Raw genomic sequence first — 26141 nt, 5'->3', positions numbered from 1 at the left:
TAATTAGTTCTTTGAAAATAAGAAATTACTATAGACACCATTTGTTGGCAAGTCTAAACATTGTATTTAACCAATAGTCTTCTGTGTAATTCTACCAAGGATAATTTTTTCTATTTTCTACTATTATTCTTCTGTCACAAGTGCAGCCTCCTCTTCCTCCACTCTCCCTAGTCTCTCCCCTAAACTTCCTTCTCCAGATCTGTTTCACTTCAGAAAAGAGCAGCCCATCTACTGATATCAGCTGAACACATCACAACAAGATGCGATAAGAATAGGCCCATGCCCTCATATGAAAGCTGAGTAAGACAACCCTGTAAAAGGAAAGGGCTCCCAAGAGCAGGCAAAAGAGCCATCCAGTCATCCAGCATCTCATTCCTGGCCACACAGGCAGTATGGGGCATAAGCTGCCTCTTGTGGCTTGGGCCCAGTCCCACTTCTGAGAGCCTTGACTGGTCACAAAAGATGGCCTTTCAGGTGTCAAATCCTCCATTGCTAGGAGTCCTCAGTGAGGTCACTTTCATAGGTTCAAGGGAGTTTACACCACAATAGATTTCCATACTGCACCTTAAATGCCTCCTGTTCCGATCATCTCTCCATCTCTCCCCAAACTCTCTCTTCATTCATCCCTCCCCTGCTTGAACCTTTCTGCCTCCACTCTTACCCCACTCAAAAGATCCATTCTATTTTCCCTTCCTAGGAAGATCTCTACATCCCCGTAAAGCCCTCCTTGTTACACAGACTCTGTGGGTCTGTGGACGACAGTGTGATTGTGATTTATTTTATACTTAATATCCACTTTAAGTGAGTACATATCATGTTTGTCTTTCTGGGTCTGGGTTGCCTCACTCATAGTGTTTTTTCTATTTTGATCCTTCATTGTATACACATGTATATAGTTCTTCTGGACAATCCTTAATCCCTTTACCTATCTCTGTAGGCTCTGACACTGAAAGTTCCAGTGTAGGTTGTTGTCTTAGTTAAGGTTTTATTGTTTACTGTGAAAAGACACCATGACTATGGTCACTCTTATATATTAAAAACAAAAACAAAAAATAATTACTTGGTGCTGGCTTACAGTTTCAGAGGTTTCGTCCATTATCCTCATGGCACAAAGCATGGTGGCATGCAGGCAGACATGGTTCTGGAGAAGGAGCTGAGAGTTCTACATCTTGATCTGAAGGCAGCAGGAAAAGACTGTGTGCCACACTGGGTGTAGCTTGAGCATTTGAGACCTCAAAGCCCCACCCCCACAGTGACACATTTCCTCCACCAAGAGGATACCTACTCCAACACAGCCACACCTCCTAATCATGCCACTCCCTATGGCCAACCAGTCAAACACATGAGTCTATGGAGGCCAAACCCATTCAAACCACCACAGTTGTTGATCACTTCCTAGTTCTTTGTGTGTCTCTGTGTAACACATGTTCACTTGTCTGCACATGTGTGTGTATACACATGTGTATGCTAGCCAGGAGACAATCTTGGGTGTCAGTTTGGGGTGTCATACACCTTGAGTTCTAAGTCAGAGTTTCCCCCTAGCCTGGGTTGATGATCCTAGCCTTGATGGTCTGGCTAGGCTGCCTGGCCAATGACCCCTCTAGAGCTGTCTGTCTCTGCTTCTCCAGCTAGGACTACAGCAGGCGATTGTACCTGCTTGTTACGTAGATTCTTCGATGAAGACCAGGTACTTATTCCACAGCAGCTCACATGTGACCAACTGCCTCTCTCTCCCGTCTTTCACCTCCCGGATTCATCATAGTTACAGCACTTTCATTTTTATGATGGGTAAATTCACTTCCAGGAATTAATCCTTTCTTCAGAATTTCATCAACTACTCTGAGATGTTGATATAGATTTTACTATCAGATTGCAGTTGTACAATCAGACTAGAAATTTGATGTGTATTTTAATAGTATATATATTGCCTTGGAACAGTAGGAATCATTTAATAGCACATGTGTCTGCTAGTACACATATATCTAACCATTATTTTAGATTCCTTTTACAGATTCCTTAGTAGTTTGCAATGTTCTTCTTAGTCCTATTCAACTTCTTAATTGACTTATTTCCCAAGTCAGAGTTTTCATTGATGAATGGAGTTTATAGAATTTATAATTTGTTGCCTTCATTTTTAATGCAATTAAGATTTTTCTATGTATATGATTACTCATTTTCCATGTTGATCTTGCTGAATTCTTTAGTCAAACTGACTTATCTTGGATTCCAAAAGGTTTTGTGTGCCGGTTATAAAGTGATCTTGCTAATAATGTGTAGGGTTCATTTCTCTTCCAGTTAAAGAATTAAAGAGAGGAAAGACCTTTAACACAGCAGGCAGAAGCAGTCAGTGGAGAAAGGATTTTTTCAGAGGTGAAGAAACAAGCACACAGCAGGCACATGGGTGGGAGGGCCCTCTGCAGAGGGGCCTGGGAAGCCCTGCCTCTCTTTCTCTGAAGGCTGGGTTCTGAAGCATCTTTGAGATGTCTTCCTTCCCTCATTTAGGAGTGATCCATTTGAACAAAGACAGAGACTTTAGGGTTAGTCTATCCTGGTCTTGGCTTAGAACCATGTGTGTCAGACTGGTCGCTGCAGAGGTGCCTTAGCATTAGGAGGTAGAGCCCTGTGCTGGGCCTTTAGATTTTTGTCTCATACCAGGAGTGTGTGGAGGAAGGGAGAATTCCACCATTTTTATTATCTGTTTGTGCTGCCTCTTTCTATCTACCTACTAGGAACTGGTAGAACATTTTCATTCTTTAGTCTAATAGTAACAATTTTACTTCTTCACTCACAGTTTTCATAATAGTTTTCTTTGTTTTCCAGATAGGCCAGGGCATCCAGGATAATATTAAAAGATATCATATGTAGGAGATTTGTGAAAATTGCTTTTTTATGTATGTCATATTTTTATTAATATATCTCTTATGCAGTCATTAACACATACTATAAAATAGACATATGAAAATGTTACTTGTAATCATCAGATCTCATATATAACCAGCACTCTGCTTATGAGAAAACTTTGAATGTACATTTTATTTGTTTATTTTTTAATTAAATTTTTATTGTTTTTTGTGTTCCATGTATGAACTTAATTTTTTTATATTAATTACAGTTTATTCACTTTGTATCCCAGCTGTAGACCCCTCCCTCATTCCTTCTCCCTCATCTGCCCTTCCTCCCTCATCTCCTCCCATACCCCTCTCCAATTCCACGGATAGGGGAGGTCCTCCTCCCCTTCCACCTTTCCCTAGCTTATCAGGTCTCATCATCACTGGCTGCATTGTCCTCCTTTGTGGCCTGGTAAGGCTGCTTCCCACTCAGAAGAACAGGGATTGGTCAAAGAGCCAGCCATTCAGCTCAGATGGACAGGAAAAATCAGAAAACAGGACAGGAACCTACCACCGAAGGCCTCTGAAAGACTCTACTCAGCAGTGTATCAAAGCAGATGCTGAGACTCAAAACCAAACTTAGGGTAGAGTGCAGGGAATCTTATGACACTGTGGAGGGAGATATTAAGACCTGGAGAGGACAGGAACTCCAGAAGGAGAACAACAGAACCAAAATATCTGAGCACAGGGGACTTTTCTGAGACTGATACACCAACCAAAGACGGTTCATTGATATAGCCTAGAACTCCTGCTCAGATGTAGCCCATGGCAGCTCAGTAGCCAAGTGAAAATTTCTTACTTCACAGATTTGCTTACTTTGAAATGTAGAGTGACTTTTTTTAATTAATTAATTTTTTATTTAACTTTTATTAATTAAACTTTATTCATTTTGTATCCCCCCATAAGCCCCTCTCTCCTCCCGTCCCAGTCCCACCACCCCCTTTCTGCTTGCATGCCCCTCCCCAAGTCCACTGATAGTGGAGGTCCTCCTCTCCTTTCTGATCTTAGTCTATCAGTTCTCGTCAGAAATGGCTGTATTGTCAGGGTTCTAGGCTATCTCCATGAATAGTCCTTGGTTGGAGTATGAGTCTCTGGGAAGTTCCCTATGTTCAAATTTTCTTGTTCTGTTGCTCTCCTTGTGGAGTTCCTGTCCTCTCCATCTCTTCCTATTTCCCACTTTTTATATAAAATTCCATTCACTCTGCCCAAAAGTTGGCCATCAGGCTCAGCATCTGCTTTCACAGTCTGCATGGCAGAGGCTTTCAGAGGCCCTCTGTGGCAGGTTCCTAGGTTGTTTCCTGTTTTCTTCTTCTTCTGATGTCCATCCTCTTTGCCTTTCCAGATGGGGATTGGACATTTTTGTTAGGGTCTTCTCTCTTGCTTGGTTTCTTTAGATGCACAGGTTTTAGTGGGTTTGTCTTATGTTGTATGTCCATATGAGTGAGTATATACCGTGTGTGTCTTTTTGCTTCTGGGACAACTCACTCAGGATGATCCTTTCCAGATCCCACCATTTGCCTGCAAATTTCATGATTTCCTTATTTTTCATTGCTAACCCCCCGACCCTCCCCTCTCTTCTCTCCCATCCCACACATCAGCCCTGCTTAAGTCCACCTGTGCTTTGACGTCACCTCCATCAAGCATCTCTCCTACCCTGAGGAATTTCCCACCTCAGTGACCCTCTTCTTTCCTGGTTTCCACGGATACTGAAGGTCTAACACATAACTCTACATGTCTGCAGTGATGAACCACAGATAGGAAAGAACACACAGCAGTTGTCTTTCTGAGCCTTGTTTATAATTATAATTTTTTCAAGTTTCATCCATTTGCCTGAAAATCTTGTGATGTCATTTTTTTATAACTGAATAGACCTTCATTGTGTACACATGTGCCACACTTTCATCATCCCTTGTCATGACCTATCTTTCTGTACTTTCAGAAACGAGTCCTATATCACTAAATCTCCCTTACTACTGCCATTGCTTGCTCCCTTATCAGCTGCTAGAAATGGCTGTGTTCTCTAAGTTTGAGGTCACCTCAAATAAGTTTGCCTCTGCAGACAGCTCAGTTACAATAGAATCTTAAACGACCTTGTCAGTGTCTGTCTTTACTCTGTAGACTTCATCTAATCAATCAGAACCATGTCTCCTGCAAAACCTCTGAAACTGCCCCTCTTGGCTTGGTCAGCAGCAATTCTCCTTTGAAGCAAGAGAAGCTATTGAGGCCTTTCTTCCTTTATATTACTCTGGCAACAGTCAGGCATCTGTTAAAGTTCTTCAAGTGATGCATGTTGAGGACACATGTTAATCCCTTTGTAGCCCATTAGATGAAGAATGGGAATCCAGTGCCTTGCCCAGGACACCCTCAAGTTATACAATTTGACTGTATATACAGTACAAATTACTAATATTTAATATTGGTTTATAATTTAGTAAAGCAGCAGTTACTCCCTAACGAGGTATATACCCTAATAACCACACAGAGAGACCAGGATTTATTTAAATATTTTATTAGCCTAATGTGATATGCTCTGCAATATTACCCCATCCTAAAACTCCAAGCTAGTAGAGCTTTCTCCCATTCAGATTTCCAAATTTTACTTGCTTTTTGATCACATTCTAGGTCTAGTTCATTTCTCCTGATGTTTCTTGGTCCTCTCCCCTTGGATCCATCCTCTCTTCCTGTCTTTTCTCTTCCCCTCATCAGACCAGGATGTCCCACCCTATTCTCTGAACTGCTCAGCATTGGCAAGTTGACTTTTATTGGCAATACAGAAAACAAACAGTGACATGTTTACGCAACTTGAGACAGGAGGTGCATAGAGTTAATGTCACAATGCTATGTCTGGATTTAAAGCAGATAGTGGGGTAGAGAAAACAGCATTTGAGTGAACAAGGGTAAACTGGACACATGAAAAATATGCCAACAGATATACGTAAAACTAATAACTCCATTTCACACTGCAAATATACCTGATTTAAACACTAAACTCTATAATCTCCAGACTGTAAAGGCTCAGGGTGTGACTCACAGCACATCAGAGAAATCTTACAGATAATGTCCCACAGTTCCATTTCTGAGTCCCTATCAATTGAGTGAGTGGAACAACTCAGGTAGTTCTATAATATATACTTAAATTTTCTCTGTGGTGGTTAGTTGGCTTGCAAGTGATTTGTAATGGAGATTAAGTCCATCCAATTCTAACTGAAACTACTGTCCTAAGAACCAGTCTATAAATGTATGGAATCTGCTGTCTGTGTGAAATTTCTAGACCATTGGTTCCCAAACTTCTTAATGCTGCGATTCTTTAATACACTTCCTCATGTTGTGGTGACCCACAACCATAAAATTATTTTCATTGCTACTTCATAACTGTAATTTAGTTACTGATTTAAGCATAATGTTTTGGAGACAGGTTTGCCAAAGGGGTTACCGCCCTCTGTTCTGAACTAACAGTGCTTTCCCTTTTGTTTCAGTTTCCTGTGGTTTACATTGAGGTAAGAAGCTTCAGTGTTCATATTCAGAGAGAACTCAATCCACTGAAAGTACCTTGATGCTGGGGTATTATAGAACTACTGTGGGTCAGCAGCCTTCTGCCATTCGAGATAACTGGTTGGTTAAGTCCCACCTTTCCTTTATTTCCCTCTCCCCCAGAAGAATATTAGCAGGCTCCCAAATGCTTCCACCATGAGCACAGTGGTCTAAGATGTTTTGTTGTTCTTCATACTTTACTGAATTAGAAAACTTGCAACCTGTTTCACAGGATCCAAAAACGAACCGAATTATGCAGTGGCAGAATATCAGCACAGAGAACGGGCTTAAGCAACTGTCCTTCAGCCTGTCTCTGGAGCCCATTCTGGGATCCTACAAGATAGTGATACAAAAACAATCGGGAGAGAAGAAAGAGCACTCCTTCACCGTAGAGGAATTCGGTATGCTTGGGAAGACTGGATAGGGATATCGGATGTTATAAGTTTCTACTGATCACAGGATGAATTCTTTTGAACAAACTGAGGTCCAAATGTGCAAGGCTGGGGTTCATCTGACTGAAGCTAGGCTATCCACCTAGCAACATGGAACTTCCAACAAATTCTGGGATTTTAGGAGCAAATTACTAGGTTTTTCTCATTTAAGTAGATACCTCAGTGATTTTCAAGAAATGATATAATCTATAACCACTCAATGTTCTAACTTTATTTAGAGGGTGGACTCACCTTCACAATGTGAAATCACCATTTTGAGACAGAGACTGATCATTTAGGCAACTAGAAAAGTCATTTTTCACCTGGAATTTATCCTCTCTTTCCCAACAGTGCTTCCTAGATTTGAAGTTCAAGTAAAGGTCCCAAAGGCCATCTATATGCAAGAAGAAAAAATAAATGTGACGGCATGTGCAGTGTGAGTTATATCTTTCAATTCTTCTAACTTGAAGGATGTACTTGGGCACGGAATCACCTGGGACAATGTCTCATTGTAGAATATGTAGAAATGTGAAGGCCGTGTCCTTCCCACCTGGAATGGCCCCTGTGGTGTTCCTTTCTCCATTGTGTTCCTTTCTACTCTGCATCACTTCCTGCTCAGTCACTCACTGCCTGTGTTGCTGATGGTAATTCTCATGACACCAATAATAAAATCAATTGTATGAGGCAGTAAAGAGTCCTGGTTTTTGGAGACAGAAAGGTACCTAAGAAGAAACAGTGACCCATGTAAAGAGAATACAGACACTAAATTATGGCTCCCAGTCTGGCTCCAGCTCTAGCCACTCCCGCCCAAGTTTAACTGTAAAGCATGAGGGGTTTTTACTTGCATTTCTGTACCTCAAAAATAAAGATATTATTCTACAGCAAGTAAAACTGCTATTTCAATGTTAATCACAGGTATTCAAAGCCCACTGGAGAAATTTGCAGATATGCCCAAATCTGACAGAAAAGGCATACCTTAGTTCACATTGCTTGTCATTAAAATAAAGTGTCAAGTGGTAATAATGGGCCGTATTTGCTGTCATCACAAAACTGGATAGAATCAGTTTCAAGTTGGCAGCTTCAAGTTGGCAGTGTGGACTATGGGTGGGAAAACAGTGAGTCTCTGCTTCAGAAACACTCTTGGTGTGTGTGCATTTATCTTGTGACAGATACACCTACGGGAAGCCTGTCCCAGGACAAGCAAAGATAAGTATATGCCTTAAATATCTGTACTTCAGCCTTGGGTTAAAGCCTGAATGCAAAGAAGTCAGTTACCAGGTGAGTGAAAACTGTTCACAGGCCTATTTTTAATATCCAGGTTAACTGACACAGCAATGCATACAGCACAGCTGAGAGGAAATGCATAACCAGGCATTGAAAGAGGATATTCTGGACCTTGGGGTGTAGCTCAGTGATGGAGCACCAGCCAGGCATATGTGCAGTTCCCAGGAGCCCCTAACTGACAAGAGTGATAGTCTTAGGACCCACTATAATTAAAGGGATGTTTCAACAACTTGAGCTGACCACCAACTTTATTTTTGTGTAAATCATTGTACAAAATGGGAGGTTTGGCATTTTCATACATGAGAATCATGTATTTTAACCACATTCCCCTGTCCCCTTGCCACCTCTGCTCTCTGTGTCCTCACTCCCATATGTACTTCTCCTCTTCCTATATAGCACCCTCTACTTTCATGCCTTATAGACTGTTCTTTGAAAGTATATTTTTAATTAGCATGTATGAAATGTAAGTAAATTGTGAAAAACAATGGGCTTCCTTGCAATATATTCAATCATGTGTATCATACACTTGATCACCTCATTCATTACCTACCGTATGCTCTCCATCCCTCCTCCTGCCAGACTCTTCCTCTTCTCAAAGGGAACAACTTCCATGTTGCTGTCATATTGTTTTGTTTTTCCCTTACATATGACAGAAAACATGTGCCATCGAGTGTCTGAGTCTGGTAAATCTGGTGAAAGGTGATCATCTCTGTGCCCATAAATTCTCCTCTTCAGTTCTGATTACCCATCCATCAGCTGATGGGCTCGCTTGTTTGTGAATCACAGAGATGACAGGTTTGCCTGTGAACAGGTGTGGGGATGCTGACCCAGGTTTCGTTTCCGTATTCCCCACCGCTGACCTTGTGGTACTTTGACCTCTCCTTTTCTGAGGAGCTTCTATACTAGGTTGTAGTCTTACCCACAGCACGTGAGGTGTGCAGAGCATTGGTGCTGAGCTCACAGATAAGCATTAGAGAAACCAGGAATGTCAAACACTCCGGGAGTTCTCCTCAACAGAGGAGATGTAGACCTGTTTACCACCCAAAAGGCTGGGGATGGATGTAGGTAACACCCTGGTCATCTGCATCTGTAGGTTCAGACCACACCCGAATCTACCCAGACTCACCCTCTAGACCTTCATCCTAAGCACTGTTTCTCAGTCAGTACAACCCTTCCTTATGGGAGATGGCACTTGTACTTTGCAACAGCCTGGGAGACTTCTGTGCTACCTGCAGGACCAGGCTACTCCTGACTCCCACAGACCTTTATATCCATCTCAGTCATTCTCAGCAGCCAATGATCACCTGTAGCTGTAGCTCTTGTTCTAGGAGTGGGGCTCTGAGCAATTTCCCCATTTCACCACATTGGCAGGTTAACTTGTTCTACCATTGTGTAAGTCTTGTTCAGGCAACCACATTGTTGAGAATTTTATGGGTGTTTTTCCTGTTGTGTCTGAAAGACACTATTTTTTCAAAAGGCTTTTTGGTCTTTTACAATCGTTCTGATCCTTGTTTCATGATTTTTCCCTGATCCTTCGAGGTGGGGGTTATGGTGGAGGTGTATCCGTTGGGACTGCACATATCATAGGCAATGCTCTGCATTCTGATGAGTGTGGATCTCTATAACAGTTTCTATCTATTGAAAAATGAGTCTTTGATGAGGTGAGACCTACACATACCTGTAAGGGTAACGACATGTCTCTGCAATGTAGTAAGAAGATATATTGTTTCAGGAGAATGGTGGGAGCTGTTGGTTGTCCTCTAAGGTCTCCGTGACAGTCAACATTGTCCATTTCTTCTTGGTTTAACATTTGTGGTTTGGGTGGATGTAGAAATCCGTCCATTTTCTTCTAGGTTTTCTAAATTAATTCAGTACAGGTTTTTGAAGTATTCCCCTACAGGATTCCAAATTTCTTTAATGTCTGTGTAATGTTTCCCTGTAATTTTTGAGTCTGTTAATTTTAGGGTCTTCCTTCCTTCCTTCTTTCTTTTTCTTTATTTCCTTCTCTTTCTTTTTTTCTTTCTCTTGGTTTTTTGTACGAAAGGCCTCTTGAGCTTATCTTCTCAAATAACCATCTCTTAGACTCATTGATTCTTTGTATTCTTTATTTCTGTTTCAGTAATTGAGTTTTGAGTTTGGTTTGACCTTTCTTTTTTCTAACTCCTTGACTTGTGATATTAAGACATTTCTTTTCTTTTCATTTCTTTCATTACCAGCACCCCGAATGTAAAAGTCCTACTTGGGACAGCTTTGAATGTATTCCAGCACTTTTGTTGTATTGGGTTTTCATTTTTGTTTACTTCAAGATTTTTAAAATTTTTCTTTATTGAGTTCTTCTTTGATTTGTTTTCCTACTCGACCGTGTGTTGTTGAATTTCTATGAATTTATGTAATTTTGGAAATTCTTTTGCTGTTGATTTTAAGCTTGATTGCTTTGTGGTCATATAGGACACATTAGGTTGTTTAAGTTTTTCTGTATTTGTTCAGATTTGTTTTATTTCCCATTATGTGGTCTACTTTAGAGAAACTTCCACTCACTACTTCAAAGACTAATATTTTTGGTGCTTAGGTGTTATTTTATAGATACTGGTTAGGTCCATTTGGTGTATGATATTGAATTCTGATGACATTCTGTGATTATTTTTATTTTTTTGGTCAGATGCTTTATTGGAGAAATTAGGGTATAGAAATCAACTAGAGTTACTGACTTGGGTTTCATTTGCATCTTGAAGTCCAGTGGTATGCTTTTTATGAAAGTGTGGGTGCTAAAGTTTTGTTCGTATATGTTTATAATTGTGGTGTCTTCTCAGTAAATTGTTCCCCTGATCAGAATAAAGTGTTCTTTAACTCATCTGATTGACTTTTGATTGAAATCAGTTTTGTCAGATGTTAGAACAGGAATGTCTGCTTGCTTTCTGGTCATTTTCTTTGAATACTTTTTCTATCCTTTCCCTCTAAGGTGGTGCCTATTTTTGAAGACAAAATGAGTTTCTTGTAAGCAAAAAGACTGATTTTGTTTCTGAGCCACTCAATTATGCTATGTGCTTTGAATTGAGGCCGTTAATATTGCAGATTATCATTGAAACGTGTATGTTGATTGCTGTCATTTTGTTGTTGTTGTTGCTGTTTATATTTAATCCTATTTTATATTTCAGTAATTGTAGCTTCATTTGATTTTTTTCTAGAGCCTCTTAGCTATGCTTATTCCTGTCTTCAATTCAAAGTATTGTTTCTAGTATTCTCTATAGGGCTGGTTTGTTGGATATGAATTCTTTTACTCTGCTTATAGCCTTATAATTTTGTCAGTTTTAGGAACTTCTTGAGCCTTGTGAGTTGTTTACATCTTGAGCTTTAGGAGTTTTTATATTTCCTGAGTCTTAGTGAACCTCCTCATAAATTGAATATTTAATTCAGATGAAATTTCTATACAACACTCTGAAAGTTATTATTTTTGCCCAGATGATCAATTAATGAGTTTGTAGTACTAAAGTCACCCATTATTATTGCGTCTGGATCTGTCTGTCTTTTATTTTGTAGTTTTTAGGTTTTTGTTTTGTTTTGTTTTTTGTTTTTTATGAAATTGGATGTACTAACATGTTTACTCCACATTCTTTTTTGTTTGTTTGTTTGTTTTTTATTCCTTTCACTCATTGGTAGTGAGGTTTTTATTTCTTGTCATAATTTTGCACTGGTCTATTTTATCAAATATTAGTATTGATACTCCTTCCTCTTCTCAGCTTGAATATTTCTAATCAATCCCTTTCTATCCTTTCATTTGTGTGTGTGTGTGTGTGTGTTTGTTGACATTGTTTATTCTTATTAGCTAGACATGCTTCTTAAAGAGTTAAAGTCATTTATATTTAGGGTTATTGTTAATTATTTTCTTATTCCTATGATTTTATTGCATGTTCAGATGCTATTTATCTTACTATCTTTGTAGTAGGAATAGATTAATACTAGTACTAACTAAAGACGCTAATAATATAAGCTTAGTCCCATGCTTATAGTCAGAATGCCATTCTGTACAGCAGTAAGGACTCGTTTTTCTGAAAGAAGTCCTCACATGTGGGTTTGAGTTGACCATCACATTACCTTTTTTTATCTTGCATATCAGCTAGAAAAAAATGGCTGTATCACACAAGAAGAAAACATCACTATGTTCCAAGTAAAGAAAAGTTATGATGACTACAAGTATCTTCGTGTGAATGCAAATGTCAAAGAAGAAGGGACAGGTATATAAGTAAACTCAGAATATAAAAAAGGAAGCTGTGAAAATTGATGTCTGTTCACACCAAGATGTGATTTAAAGGATGTAGAAAAAAGATGTAGAAAGCAAGCAATAACCTAACTGCATTGAACTTCCAATGTTCTTGCTGATTTCTTTTTCAGGATTCGAGTTCAGTGGATCTGGAACAACTAAAATTGAAAGAACCACAACCAAACTAGTATTTGTGAAAGCGGACTCAGACTTTAGACCTGGGATTCCATTCCGTATGAAAGTAGAGTGCTTTTGGTTCACAGATGCTTGAGCTGTATGGGGGTTCCTCAACCAAGGGCATTCTGCTCAATGTTAAACTTGTCTGACATCACTGGTTGCAAAGCAAGATGTGTAACTTAGTGGGAGAGCTTGTACTTCACACACTTAAGTGCATGACTTCAATTCCCAGAACTAAGCTGAAGACTTAGAAAGGCTACCTAGAAGCCCAGAATCTAAAATATAGGTAGCATAATTTTATTTATAAAAACTATGGACTTGACAACTGTAAACCCCAAGATGTCACTGTGTTTCAACGAAGCCACATGTGCTACATATTTGTGATAAATCCATGGTCTCCATTTGCCATGGGGCCCCAACAACTGTATCTTGTGACTGTGTCAAAGCATCTACTTCCCTTAGTCCATTCTGGATCTGTCAATGGTTTCTTATGACTAACAGGTATCTACAAAGCACCTACAAAGCATTTATTATGGAGCTAAGAATATGATACCTTCGGCCCCTGTGCTTTCACAGCACAGCCAGTTCTACTGGTGTAGATCTCAAAGTGTTAGATTTGTGTAAAGCAATGTCTTGCATCCTGAATCAGTTGGTGCAGCTTTTGGGATATTTATAGAATACTGAAACGGGTTTTTCTCTTATAATCTGTATAGTATTACCATTCCTGGGCTATACTTTTCTTCCTTGTTCAATTTAGGTTCGCCTAGTGGATGTCAACGACATTCCTCTCCCAAATGAGCAAGTCTTCATCAAACTACATGAAGCTGGGAACACCATTGCTGCTATCACTGATCAAGACGGCCTGGCAGAATTCTCCATCAACACCACAAGCATTGCAGGTTCTTACCTCACTATCAAAGTAAGTCACAGGTGAGGGCATAAGACACAAGGAGAGGTTGTGTAACAGCTTGGACTCAGTAATCTGTCCTTTAATGAAAAAACAATTCCAGGCCAAACTTTCTTATTTTAGAGCAAAATAGAATAGGTTTCTGATCATTAATGAATTTATGAGCACACATACTTCTTAACACAATATTTTCCATAGTCTTTTTTACTTTATTTCATTTTTATATATTACAAATCAGGACCTTTAAGCCAAAATGATTAAAACTCTGTTTTTATCAATTCAAGCAAGGACTGGTGTTGTGTTTCCTCAGATTCATTATCTAAATATATTGTGCCCATTTTCTAAAACATGAGACATTTATTTATTGTGTAACTGAATATAATTGACATTACACTAGTTCTTGCTTTACACACACACACACACACACACACACACACACATACACACACACACAAAGAGGGAGAGAGAGGGAGACAGAGGGACAGAGAGACATGATTCACCAAATACTAGAAATGCAATGAGGAAATACAAAAACATAGGAGACTGCAATCTGAAGTCAACAGGGACTAGACAATGATTCCCTCTGTGTATCACAGCTTAGTCAGATATGTGAGCAGGGGGAACCATTTGAAGAGAACCCAACTACATGACTTCCTACCAGAGGTATCTGAGGCCCTTCAGTCTTTTCCCTGACTCAGCATTCCCCTCTCTGAGAACCACTGTGGGTATAAGAATTCCAATGGTGTCTTACACACATTTATGGCTAAAAATTTAAATGGTGGAAATTGTAACCTACTTTCTAGAAGAAGTTGAAAGCATGTCCCTTTGCAAACAGCAATATCAGAAAGGTAATTTTTTAATTTCTGAGTTCAATAAAAACACATCAGAATTTCTATGGACTATCATGCATGCAATTCTAAAAGCTATGAATCCCTATTCTACCTACACAGGTATCAATCAAATAAAAGACCTTATGCCATACCCCAAATTATTGACATAATAAGACAAGACAAATACAAAAATTAATGAAGGGAAGAAATAATAACTATAGCTGAAAGTGATGATGAAGACAGAAAGAACAGTAAAAAGTACAATGAAACCAAAGTTGATTCTTTTCAAAGATAAATTGATTAGTTCTTATCTAAACCCAAATTAGCAAAGTAGAGGCAGATATAACAGCACATACTATGAAACCCACGGGATGCTTAGAGAATACTTTGAAAACTCTCATTCCAATAAATTAGAAAATCTAGAAGAAACAAATGAATTTCTGAACATTTATATTCTACCAAAGGTGAGCTACAAGGGTATTTAAAAAAAACAATTAAACAGATCAGCAATGAAATATAGAACTGAAGAAATAATTTTAAAGGGGCCCTCAACAATAAAGAACTGAGACTGGGAAGAACCCATTACTGAATTGAACAAAACTTCAAAAAGAAATATTATTGTGTAAAACTTCAGAAGACGGAATGCTTTTTTAGGTCCTTCTCTGAGTTTGGAATTACTCTAATACCAAAACTAGATGAGGATAAGGTATCTAGAAACCTCAGAGTAATTCACCCAACTGGCATAAAAAGAAAGTCCGTACTGAAATACTTCCATGTCAGAATCAGTAACATATTAAACAAATCATGTACCATGATCAAACTGATTTCACACTAAGAATACAGGGATGGCTTCACAATTGAAAGCTGATAACTGTAAAACGTCTATAAATAGAATCAAGAGTTAAAAATCACATGATAATCTCAGTAGATGCAACAAATACTCCATTTACAAGACACCAGCTACAATTGGTCAAGGAACGCATGCGAAGATGCTCAAGACAATTGACTATTGAGAAAATGTAGTTTAACACTGTGTTGAAATTCCATCTCATCAATCAAAATGACAATCATCAGGAAAACAGATGTTTGCAAGGCTAAGGGACTTATATACACAGCTGCTGTGAGGGAAAATGAGTATGACTATTATGTTCAGAGCTTCTATAAAAATCTGAAATGAAACCAGTACACAGGCCAGGGGTACCACGTCCCTGTACGTGCCCATGACATCAATTCTGACATATGATAGACTCGCCTACATCACCATGCTGACCTCAGCAGTACTCAACACAGCCATCTGTGGAGCCGGCATCATGCCCAGCAGTGGAGGAGTGAGAAAAGAAGAGTGGAAATATGTGCACACGGACTTTTACTCAGATATTTAGAAGAGACTCGTCTTGTCTATGGAGAAATGGGTGGATTTAGAAAGTGTCAGCCAAGAGGAAATGAGAACACTGGGAGAAAAAAGCTTTTCATGTTGTCCCTCATTTGTGGCATCTAGGGAAAGGACAGAAATGAAAACAGAGAGGATCTAGCAAGAAGGAAGAGAGTCGGGAGGAAACAGGACTGGGTAGTAAGGTGGATGAATGTGAGCAGGGTACATTTTATTAATATGTGAAAATGTTTCAGTCAGCCCATCACTTTGCAAATTTATCATGCACTAAAATTCCCATCTGTAAACATTCTTTCATATGTATTAGGTGCTCAATAAATGCTTTCTTTGTCTCAAAATATAATATTCTTGTCTTTTCTCTTTTCATTGGTATAAATATTTGCCTCAGGTTTGAAAATTTGGGATGTGAGACAATTCATTTTATGAACCTCCCTTCCAGTTTTACTAAGATGTGCAAAATATTCTATCACTGAAAGTATGCTGATTCTCAGAAGAGAGACTCTGCCTAGCAGGCGATCTATAGCACAGTATTTGTTGTTTCTCCAGGTCTACCACAAGAAAGAAAATTTGTGTCTTTTTTTTCCTTGCATGGAAGAACAATACGCAGAAGCACAGCATGAGGCCTACAGAGTTTATACTGAGAGCAGGAGCTATGTCTACCTTGAGATAGAGCCTGGCATCTTGCCCTGCAGCCAGATTCACACAGTTCAGGCACATTTTATTCTGAATGGGCCAGTTTTGTTGCTGCTGAGAGAGCTCAATTTTTACTACCTGGTGAGTTTTCACTCCAAGCTGAGAAACGCAAAGAATTCTCTTATCTCCTGACCATGTCCCCCTGACACTCTGGGTTCTGGGCTGGGTGTTTCTGCCTGGGTCTCAAACAGTAGATTCATCAGTTACAAGAGATCCTGGTAAATATAGATGTAAGCTTGGAAAATCCTTTTTGTTTTAGGTCATGGCGCAGGGCAAAATCGTCCATACAGGAAGCCACACTCACCACATGGAACCCAGTGAATGTAAGTGTTTCTCATCCAGAACCATGTCTCCAACTGAGTTCCCACATCCTCACCAGTGGGATCTCACCACTGAGTAGCTAAGGCTGCCATGGTGTTTGTATGTCTCCATAACTCTCTCCTCAATAGGAACTCAAGGTTCTGCCATCTAATGAAGGTTATCACTCATACCATGACCTTCAGGAAAAAGTTTCAGATTCGCAAACTGAGTGTCATTCTACATGGTAAAATATCTATTCTCAAGATGTAACACGTGAAAACACACAGTACTCCAAGATACACCCCAAGAGAGGAACCTATGCATTCACATGCAGATTAACCACAACAAGGCAAAACGTGTTATCTTGGTGTCTGTCCAAAAATATATGGAGAATGTCAGCCTGGTCCTTAAATCATCCTAGCTACACCCAATTTTCAAGTAACTGACTCTTTTTTATTTTTTTTTAATTACATGTGTGGTGCTTGTGGGTACATATGTGCATGTGTGGTGCCCTCCTGAGATCATTAGCATGCCAACAATTGACCACAGAGCAGCAGGAATGTCTTCCAAATGCAGGTAGTCCTCTGGAACTGTGTGTACTCATTTGTCTTTTCCTGTCAGGATTCTGACCCATCACCATCTCTTTCTTCCCAGTCCCTGCAGCTCCTGTGAAAGGCCACTTCACCTTGGAGATCCCCGTGGAGTTCAGCATGGCCCCCGTCGCTAAAATGCTCATCTATGCCATCTTGCCTGATGGAGAAGTGATTGCAGATTCTGCAAAATTTGAAATTGAAAAGTGTCTTCTCAACAAAGTGAGGAGTTTATTTTCTGAAATTTCTATTCAAAAGGGTGCAAATCGTTTTGAGGACACAGATTTCATATTTGTGCCCCAGTGGCAAAGATGTGAACAGCACCAGAGGACCAGATTTCAATTCACAAATCCTGAAAAGAAACAAGGAAGTGGGGAGCAAGAAAGGGAACCTAATCCTTAATAACTTACTAATTCAAAGTCGTTGGACTTAAAATATTTATTGTATTTATCTACATGTGCACATGTGCGTATGAACATAAACAGCAATTTTGAGAAGTCTGTTTTCTCTTTGCACATGAGTCCAGAAGATCAAGCTCAGGTCACCAGGCTTGACAGCAGCTGCCTTTACCCACTGAGCCATCTTAATGTCCCAGTGCAAGAACAGTAACCCATCCCCTTTCAATACAGCCCAGCCCACAGCTATTTGCTTCACTCCCCTGGAGGTGTGGAGAGATGAATGATAGATGATAGCCAGACGGAGAGAGATGAGATGGAGAGAGAAATATAGACATACCTCCAATTAGAATACTGATTTTTCCACCCCAGGCGTTAGACCTAACATGGAAAGGCCCTTAAATTTGGGCAACTTCCAGGCTGCAGAGATGGCTCAGTGGGTGAGGGCACCTGCTGTGCTGACTTCAGCTCCCAGCACTCATGTGACAGTGAGGAATGACTGGAGGCTCCTACAACCCCAGTGTGTGGAGGTCAGAGGCAGAAGACTGCTGGGATTTGGGGTTGCCAGATTACCTCAGGAGGTCTCAAGAGAATAAGGAGAATGAGCACACCCTCACTGGCCTAGGCTGGGTGCATGGGTGCAAGCACCTGCACACACGTGTGTATACCACACTCATGTACATGTGCACACATACCAAATATGAGCAATTTGCACAACATTTTTTTAACCTGAAATGGTCACTTGTTTGCCTCAGACTTTGACTGACACATCTCCTGTTTTCCTACATCAATTCCAGGGGAGAAAGGGGAAGCAGAGAGCCTCAGTTCAGCTTCCCATAGTTCTCACAACCTGGAAACACAGATGTGTGTGCAGAGTTACACAGCGGTTCCACAAGGCACGCTTCAGGGCTGCAAGAGCTGGAAGATAAGCTAAGCTTGATTTCCCTTCCCACAGGTGGACCTGAGCTTCAACCCAGCCCGAAGTCTCCCTGCCTCACAGGCCCATCTGCGTGTCACAGCTTCTCCTCAGTCCCTCTGTGGCCTGAGAGCCGTGGACCAAAGCGTGTTGCTCCTGAGGCCTGAAGCTGAGCTCTCCCCTTCCTGGGTGAGTCCCCATCAGCCTCTGCCCAAAGGAGGCCAACAAGAGGCTCTGAGCAGGAGGAGGTCCTGGTGCTGATAAAGCAGCCATCAGCCACCAGGGCTCTTTATGTAAATACACTGTGTTTGATTCTAAGGGAGTCTCTAGGGAGCCCTTCATTGTACAACCAGAGGAACACCTCAGAAAACATGAGCCAGTAAACTCCAGACAAACCAGAAAGTAATGCTGTCAGAGTGAGTTGCAAAGCTTGTGTGTGACCCAGGCCCTCTGTGTCATGATTGTATCCTCCTACCCTAGGAGTGGCTTGTGCCATTCACAAGATCATGATGATGTGACGCTGCCGGTGGGAGCTGAATGAAAGTGTATACACATGGAATCTTGTACATCTCAAGAGTTTACCAATAAAAAAAAATATAATGACTTAAGTTTTAAATTTTGTAATACAAGGTTCTCAACTTGCTTTGAAAATTCTCAGAAGCACAACTGAAACCGTAAACTATGTCCAGGAGTCTTGCCAAGTTAATGCTAGTAAAGCTTTTCTTTATATTGAACTAAGAATAGGATTTATTAGGAATAGTTACATGATCACTGTAATAGCTTTAAATTTTGATTGACTCTACCTAATAGCATGTTTTCAAAACTAAGGGACATGTGAATTTAAAAAGAGAAATCTTTAGTCCAAATAGTTCTGGGAACTAATGTGTAAGTTAAACTGGAATCTAATATTATTTACTTTGCGATTTTATGACTCACATGCAGAAAATACTTTAGAAAGAATACTGCTTAAATGTTTTTCTTTTTGATTCTGACTCTCCCCAAATCTATTAAATAAGAGGATGCTGGAGCAAATTGTTTCAGCTGACAAACATGAGCAGTTAGTTAAAAAATGTGTATACTGCCTGAAGGGTTATGACAAAAAAACAAGATGGCGGTCCCTTCCTCTCTGCACTCTGCCCTATCCATACTTTGGGCGCCTGTCCTTTCGATGATTACAGCCATTTCTTGAGCAGTCAAGTGATTTACAGTGAGCACACTAATCGCGTTCTTTTTGCATCTTTCAAGAAAGCGGCCCCCTTGTCTCCTGTGTCTTTCAGATCTACAATCTGCCAGAGATGCAGCACAAGGACCTTACTCCAAGATCCCACCAGCTCTCTGAAGAAGATCATTATAATATGGGAGATACAGTCACATACTTAGGACCAGACGAATATGACAAGGATGTCTATGAATACATAGAGGTAAGCCATGTGATCCATTAACATGCTGTCTGTGAATTATTCAGGTTTAATGAAACGCTTTATTGGTAAAAAAAAATTTAGAGTCAGGTTGGGATCTAAGTCACTGTCAGGCCACCCACCTTACCTGTGGGCCACGGGTTCAATCCCAAGCATTCCAAAAACTGCATTTGGAAAGTGCCCGTTCGAGGCTAACTCTTTCTCTCTATTGACAAAAGTGGCACAGAGTGGGTGAGTGAGTTTTTCTTTTTGTTACTCTGGTTTTTTGAGACAAGCTCTCACTTGTGGCTCTAGCTGTCCTAGAATTGACTTTGTTGACCAGGCTGACCTCAAATGACAGAGATCCGCTTTCCTATGCCTCTGCTTCTGCCTCCCAAATGGTGGAATTGAAGACATGCACCACCATGCTTGACTGAGTGACTTTTTAAAGTAACACCATTGTATCAGAAAGAAGGTCCACATTCAGGCGGCACTGTGAATTCTGTGTTCCTCGATGCGCTCTCTAAAGAGCAAGAAAAGCACAATTGGAATAGAAATTCTACGTGAACACGTAAAACTATATCTGGTTTAGTTACTGTAGTTTTATAATGACTTTTTTGTTCAGAATTTTGAGATATTTTGCTTGATTAACAATTTCCTTTTAGGACATGGGTTTACAGGCCTTCACCAACTTGAAGATCAAACATCTTAAATTTACTACTTACTTCAGCTCTGGCCTAAGAACAGGTAAAATAATGAATCAGCTTGTATCTTAAGAAAAAGTAAATGTGAATTATATATCAAAGATGGTAAAATAAAATTGTTGAGCATGTATAGCATCCAAATAAGAGAGAAAGAACACAAACTTACTTCAGAAAAATGTGCCCATTTGTTTGCTGGTACTATAAAGAAGTTAAAGTTCCTCCAGTGTGAAAAAAAGACAAAGTGCAGTAGTTGCTGTAACAGAGAATCCTTGTGTCCAAAGAACTTTCGTAGGACTGTCATGAGAGGTGAGGAGAATTCCCTAAGTGTTAGGGATGAAGAAGAGAGGGAAAAAGCAGGCATTGCAAATAAAGGTGAGGAGGATAGTAAAAAAAAAAAAAAATTTAAAAAGCACCTGAGTCAAAGGCACATTTTCGCTCCAATCTTCAACCAACTAACCATTTCAAGTCTTTCCCTCTTCCCTCATAGGAATCACTTCCAGGGTGGCCACACCATTTGCATTCCCACACCAGCAAATGTGGGTCCCCCCCACACACCTGTCTGAACCTCCTTACCTTCCCCTACCCTCCTCCCTCCTCTCTGCTTCCTACCCAGCACTAGCTGACAGTTTTTTGGCTGCCCTTTGCTGTTCCAACCGGGATGAAATGAAATCTCAAACTTGTTTTAATATGCATTTCCCTGGTTGCTAGCATGATGAAAAAAAGTATTCATTTCTTAACCTTTTTCATTTTTTTTTTTTTTGAAAAAACCATTTAGATCCACATCCCATCTTTAGATTGGGCTGTTTGTTTTCCTGACTCTTTGTTTTTTAGTTCTTTATATACTCTGGATATTTATCCTCACTTAGGTGTTTGGCTAGCAAAGATTTTCTCCTGCTCTGTGGCTTCAGCTTCAACCCCTTGATTGTTTCCTTAGTTGTGCAAAAGCATTTTAGTTTTCTGAGGTCCCACTGGTTACTTGTCCTTAATTTCTAAGGAAAAGGTCTCATTCAGAAAGTGCTTTCCTGCACGTGTATTTTGTAGGGTTCCTGCAGTTTAAGGTTTCATGTTGAGATACTTGATCCATTTGGAGTGGATTTTTGTGCAGAGTCACAGATATAGGTCTGCTTTCTTTCTTCTATGTGTGAGCATCCAGTTTTCCCAGCACCATTTGCTGAAGATGCTGTAAGTCTGTGCTTTGGCATCTAAGCCAACTATCAGATGGCTATAACTACATGCATGTATGTTTGGGGCTTGTATTTTGTTCCAGTGATCTATGTATCTATAGTTGTGCCAGTAACAGGCTGGTTTTATCACTCTACCTCTGTAATATAACTTAAAATCATGGATCCCTGTCTTCATTATTATTTATACTCTACATACTAAAATGTACTTTAACATAAATGTGTTAACATAAAACATGATTCTGACTGGACTTTATGAATTTACCTCATAGTGATTTGAAAAGAAACTGAAATATCTTCACAAGTTTCTAAAAGCGATAGGACCTGAGACACTGTGACTTCTCTAGACAGTGAATAAACTGGGCAACTGCCCCATAGATGCTTACAGTAATGAGTGAAGAATCTAGACCCTAGGAAACACCTAGGAAGTAACGACAAAGAGAAAGACAGAGGCCAGGCTAGAGGCTGTGGCCATCACAGAGAAGGACAGGCAGAAATTAAGCTCTCCATGTGTATACATACTAAAATTTTGGGAGAGAGCTTCAGTGCTGAGAAGTCAGTTGGGAAATAGTTAGGTAAAGCTCTAACCTGATCTACATGCATATTTGATCTTAGAAAAAGCAGACGACAGACCCTCTGTTGCAAGCTTTGAATCTTAGATTTCTTGTCAATAGACACAAACCAATGCTTTGAGTAATAAACTTCCTCGTTCTGATCCAAGACTTTGTACTTGTATCTCTTTAAGTTTTTATATGAATTGAAAACCTATTAAAATAGTGGGTTAATCCTGCAGATCCAGAGAAAGAAAAACCACTGCAAGAATATCTCTGCTGATAATGTAGACACCATTCAGCTCTTGCCCAGAGTGATTCTCATTATAGCCACAGGACCTGTTTCCTGGGAGATAGTAGTATGGCTCTTCATTACTCCTAGGGGGAACATCATATTTGTAAACATTCCCTGACTATGCAACCCAAGATAAGATGCATCATCCTTCCTTCCAACTCCAACTACACTTGCTGATTTTTTTTTCCCTTCAGGATTTCATAATTTCTGCTTTTGACAAAGATGTTACCTACTCTTCCCAAAATGAGCAGTTCAATACATTATTTCCAGTATAATTGTAATAGTACTTAGCAGCCGAGAAGAAACTGAAAATTAACCTACATTCACACTGCACATTGGATCCCATTGTATTAAAGTACAATGTTCATTTTGTCCATTACACCTTCATAGGGTCTACAAAATATGATCTTGCCGATGCCAGACTTGAACCTGAAGTCACGGTGGCAAATAAAAACCTTTACCATGGAGATCCAACTATTGAGACCTTTCGAAAATATTTTCCTGAAACTTGGGTCTGGGATTTAGTCACAGTAAAGTAAGTAATTTCCTTTTGTATTATTGGGCTGGGAATGAAACTTTTCTTTGTTTTCTAGTATTTCTCTAATTAATTTCTATCATAAACAAAGGAAATAACTAACTTAAAAAACACAGATGAGATTTACGTATTTACATCACGCCTAGAAAATGCACATGAAAATTATCATGTACCTTTTTGATGCTTAAAACCGTTCAGGAACACCGTGTTGAGTAGGAAGTGAGGCAGTCCTTCATGGAGTAGGCTACTAGACTCAAACATAGAGTAGACCATGGAAGCCATGAAGTTGTTGTATGGTATTTCAGAGATGCGAGTTCAGAGGCAACTTCAACTCTAAGTTCAGATTTCCACTACCACACAGATTTTAAGGTGATGTGAGGCTAAGATCTGAATTGAAAAAACAAGACTACAGCAAGACCTTTTATTTTCCATCTGGAGTCCTGTTTGCACTGTTCACTTCCTATCACTACTTTGAAGGACTCAAGGGATGGCATTTCGTCACGACCATCTGATACCATCTGAGAAATAACTAATACACGGGCTCCCTTTCTGTGCTCCACATTCTCACTCTCCAGCTCCTCAGGACTGGCTGAAATGGAAGTGACAGTCCCTGACACCATCACTGAGTGGAAGGCCGGGGCCTTCTGCCTGTCCAATGCCACTGGACTTGGGCTCTCTCCTGTGGTTTCTCTCCAAGCCTTCCAGCCCTTCTTCGTGGAGCTCACGATGCCCTACTCTGTGATCCGAGGAGAAGCCTTCACGCTCAAGGCCAATGTGCTGAACTACCTTCCTACCTGCATCCGGGTGAACACCTTTCTGAATTAAGCATGTCTAGAGGGGAAGAGGCAATTGGTGTATGTAAACTGTAACAAGGAATTACATGAAAAGAAGGAAGAAAGGGAGAAAGGGACTGTACTGGAGCCAGCAGCCCTGGTTCCAAACACTTAATCTCCAGACTCTAGCTAAACACACACAGCAGAGTTTACTAATATGGACTCTACATAAGATGTATTAGGTGATTTTTCCAATGTTTACACAGTACATACTGTACTGACAGAGACAGGACATTCCATGTGGCCTCTGTATACAGTCATAAGACACAGTCCACACATAGATCAACAAGGCTCTTTTACAATAGATTTTGTTTTTATTAGAAGTAGGTGTAGGTAATCTCCATGCATGGTACTTGGTGGGATTATGAGTCTCAGGAAAGACCCCTGTGTTCAAATTTTTTGGTTTTGTTTCTCTCCTTGTAGAGCTCCTGTCTTCTCCATATTACTATTTCCCACTTCTTTCATAAGATTCTCTGCATTCTGCCCAAAATTTGGCCATATGTCCCAACATCTGCTTTGATAGACTGCAGGGCATAGTCTTTCAGAGGCCCTATGTGGGAGGCTCCTAACTTGTTTCCTGTTTTCTTCTCTTCTGATGTCCAACCTCTTTGCCTTTTGCAATGGGGATTGAGCATTTTAGCCAGAGACCTCCCTGGAACCCCTGTACAGATGTAGCCCATGGCAGTTCAGTGTCCAAGTGGGTTCCATACAAATGGGAACAGGGACTGTCTCTGACATGAACTGATTGGCCTGCTCTTTGATCACCTCCCCTGAGGGGGGAGCAGCATAACCAAGACACAGAGGAAGACAATGCAGCCACTCCTGATGAGACCTGATAGACTAGGATCAGAAGGAAGAAAAAGAAACCCTCCCCTACCAGTGGACTTGGGGAGGGGCATGTGTGAAGAATGGGGAAGAAGGGAGCGATTGAGAGGGGAGGAGGGAGGGAAATGGAGGGAGAGATACAAAGTAAATAAAGTGTAATTAAAAATAAAATAAAATAATTTAAAAACAGAAGAAAAAGAAGAAGTAGGTGTAGACTTCAGTAGTTAAAAATCTAGTACAGTGACTATCTTTCTGCCATCAAAAGAAAACCAAGATCAATACAGAAATATATAATTGTCTCCATAATTGTTTGGGTAGATAATACACAGATGACAGCTAAATAACATTCTAGGCATGCATGTGCATATGAAATCCATGCAAGCCTTCTGTGTCAGCTTATATGACACTTTAGGCACATGTTTTCCACCAGCCCCTCCTGCTCTCTTTCTAACATAAATCCCCCTCACACTCTTTCGCCTACCTCCTCCATGCATGCTGCCCTTGCATAGTAACATCTTTGCTATTTCTTTTCCCCTGTGGGACCACAGCTGGGTGTGCAGCTGGCAGCCTCTCCAGATTTCACAGCTGTCCCGGTGGAGAAAGCCCAAGATTCTTACTGCCTCTGTGCCAACGGAAGGCACACCACGTCCTGGTTGGTGACTCCCAAGTCTCTAGGTGAGTGAAAAGTTTGCAAGGGGACTCTACCCAGAAAGGGTGGGTGTAGGCAGGTCTCCTAGATTGCATCCTTCTCATTGGGTCCCCAAGGGGAAGCTGTCAGTCACTGCTGCTTCTGGCCCGTGCTTACCCCCTTCATCAACACAGGACAAGCCCTTGAGCTGCTCAGGACTGAGGATTCCTTGCAGATCTTGGGGATTTGGCAAATGCCAAGTTCCTGGCACATCTGAGCTCAGCTCTATGGACCATTGTTTCAGGAAATGTGAATTTCTCTGTGACTGCAGAGGCACTGCAGTCCCCAGAGCCCTGTGGTTCTGAGGTGGCCACAGTCCCTGATACTGGGAGAAAGGACACAGTTGTCAAAGTCCTGCTTGTTGAGGTGAGTAACCTCCTCGACTGGCAGTGTGCTGAGTCCAGAAAATGAAGCAATGTTGACGATATCTAGGTGAAAAATAAAAGATGATAACATGTGACCTAGAGATATTTCATGGCACCTGGCAAGCCCATGCTTTGCCATCAGCACGTGTTCTGTTTGTTTGTTTGGTTGGTTGGTTT

General features: G+C 40.4%; 1 protein-coding gene across 3 annotated transcripts in view; it reads left to right on the top strand.

Moving 5' to 3' along the window:
• Positions 1-26141, top strand: part of LOC110546075 (murinoglobulin-1-like) — a 41860-nt gene that overhangs the window by 3365 nt on the left and 12354 nt on the right. Inside the window, exons 5-22 of one of the 3 annotated variants that reach the window (XM_060384146.1) lie at positions 6365-6385; positions 6652-6820; positions 7202-7286; positions 8020-8128; positions 12249-12366; positions 12524-12633; positions 13327-13488; positions 16243-16470; positions 16649-16712; positions 17218-17265; positions 17344-17501; positions 18630-18779; positions 19868-20011; positions 20653-20734; positions 23109-23253; positions 23829-24057; positions 25460-25586; positions 25844-25965. In XM_060384146.1, the coding sequence (XP_060240129.1) occupies positions 6365-6385; positions 6652-6820; positions 7202-7286; positions 8020-8128; positions 12249-12366; positions 12524-12633; positions 13327-13488; positions 16243-16470; positions 16649-16712; positions 17218-17265; positions 17344-17501; positions 18630-18779; positions 19868-20011; positions 20653-20734; positions 23109-23253; positions 23829-24057; positions 25460-25586; positions 25844-25965 (2271 nt within the window). Of the gene's footprint in view, positions 1-6364; positions 6386-6651; positions 6821-7201; positions 7287-8019; positions 8129-12248; positions 12367-12523; positions 12634-13326; positions 13489-16242; positions 16471-16648; positions 16713-17163; positions 17266-17343; positions 17502-18629; positions 18780-19867; positions 20012-20652; positions 20735-23108; positions 23254-23828; positions 24058-25459; positions 25587-25843; positions 25966-26141 lie in introns of all 3 variants that reach the window. The other 2 variants (XM_060384145.1, XM_060384147.1) reach the window with 2 other exon arrangements.

Source organism: Meriones unguiculatus, chromosome 5, assembly GCF_030254825.1.
Source record: "Meriones unguiculatus strain TT.TT164.6M chromosome 5, Bangor_MerUng_6.1, whole genome shotgun sequence".
Taxonomy (NCBI): domain Eukaryota; kingdom Metazoa; phylum Chordata; class Mammalia; order Rodentia; family Muridae; genus Meriones; species Meriones unguiculatus.
This window is presented reverse-complemented; position numbering and strand designations above follow the sequence as displayed.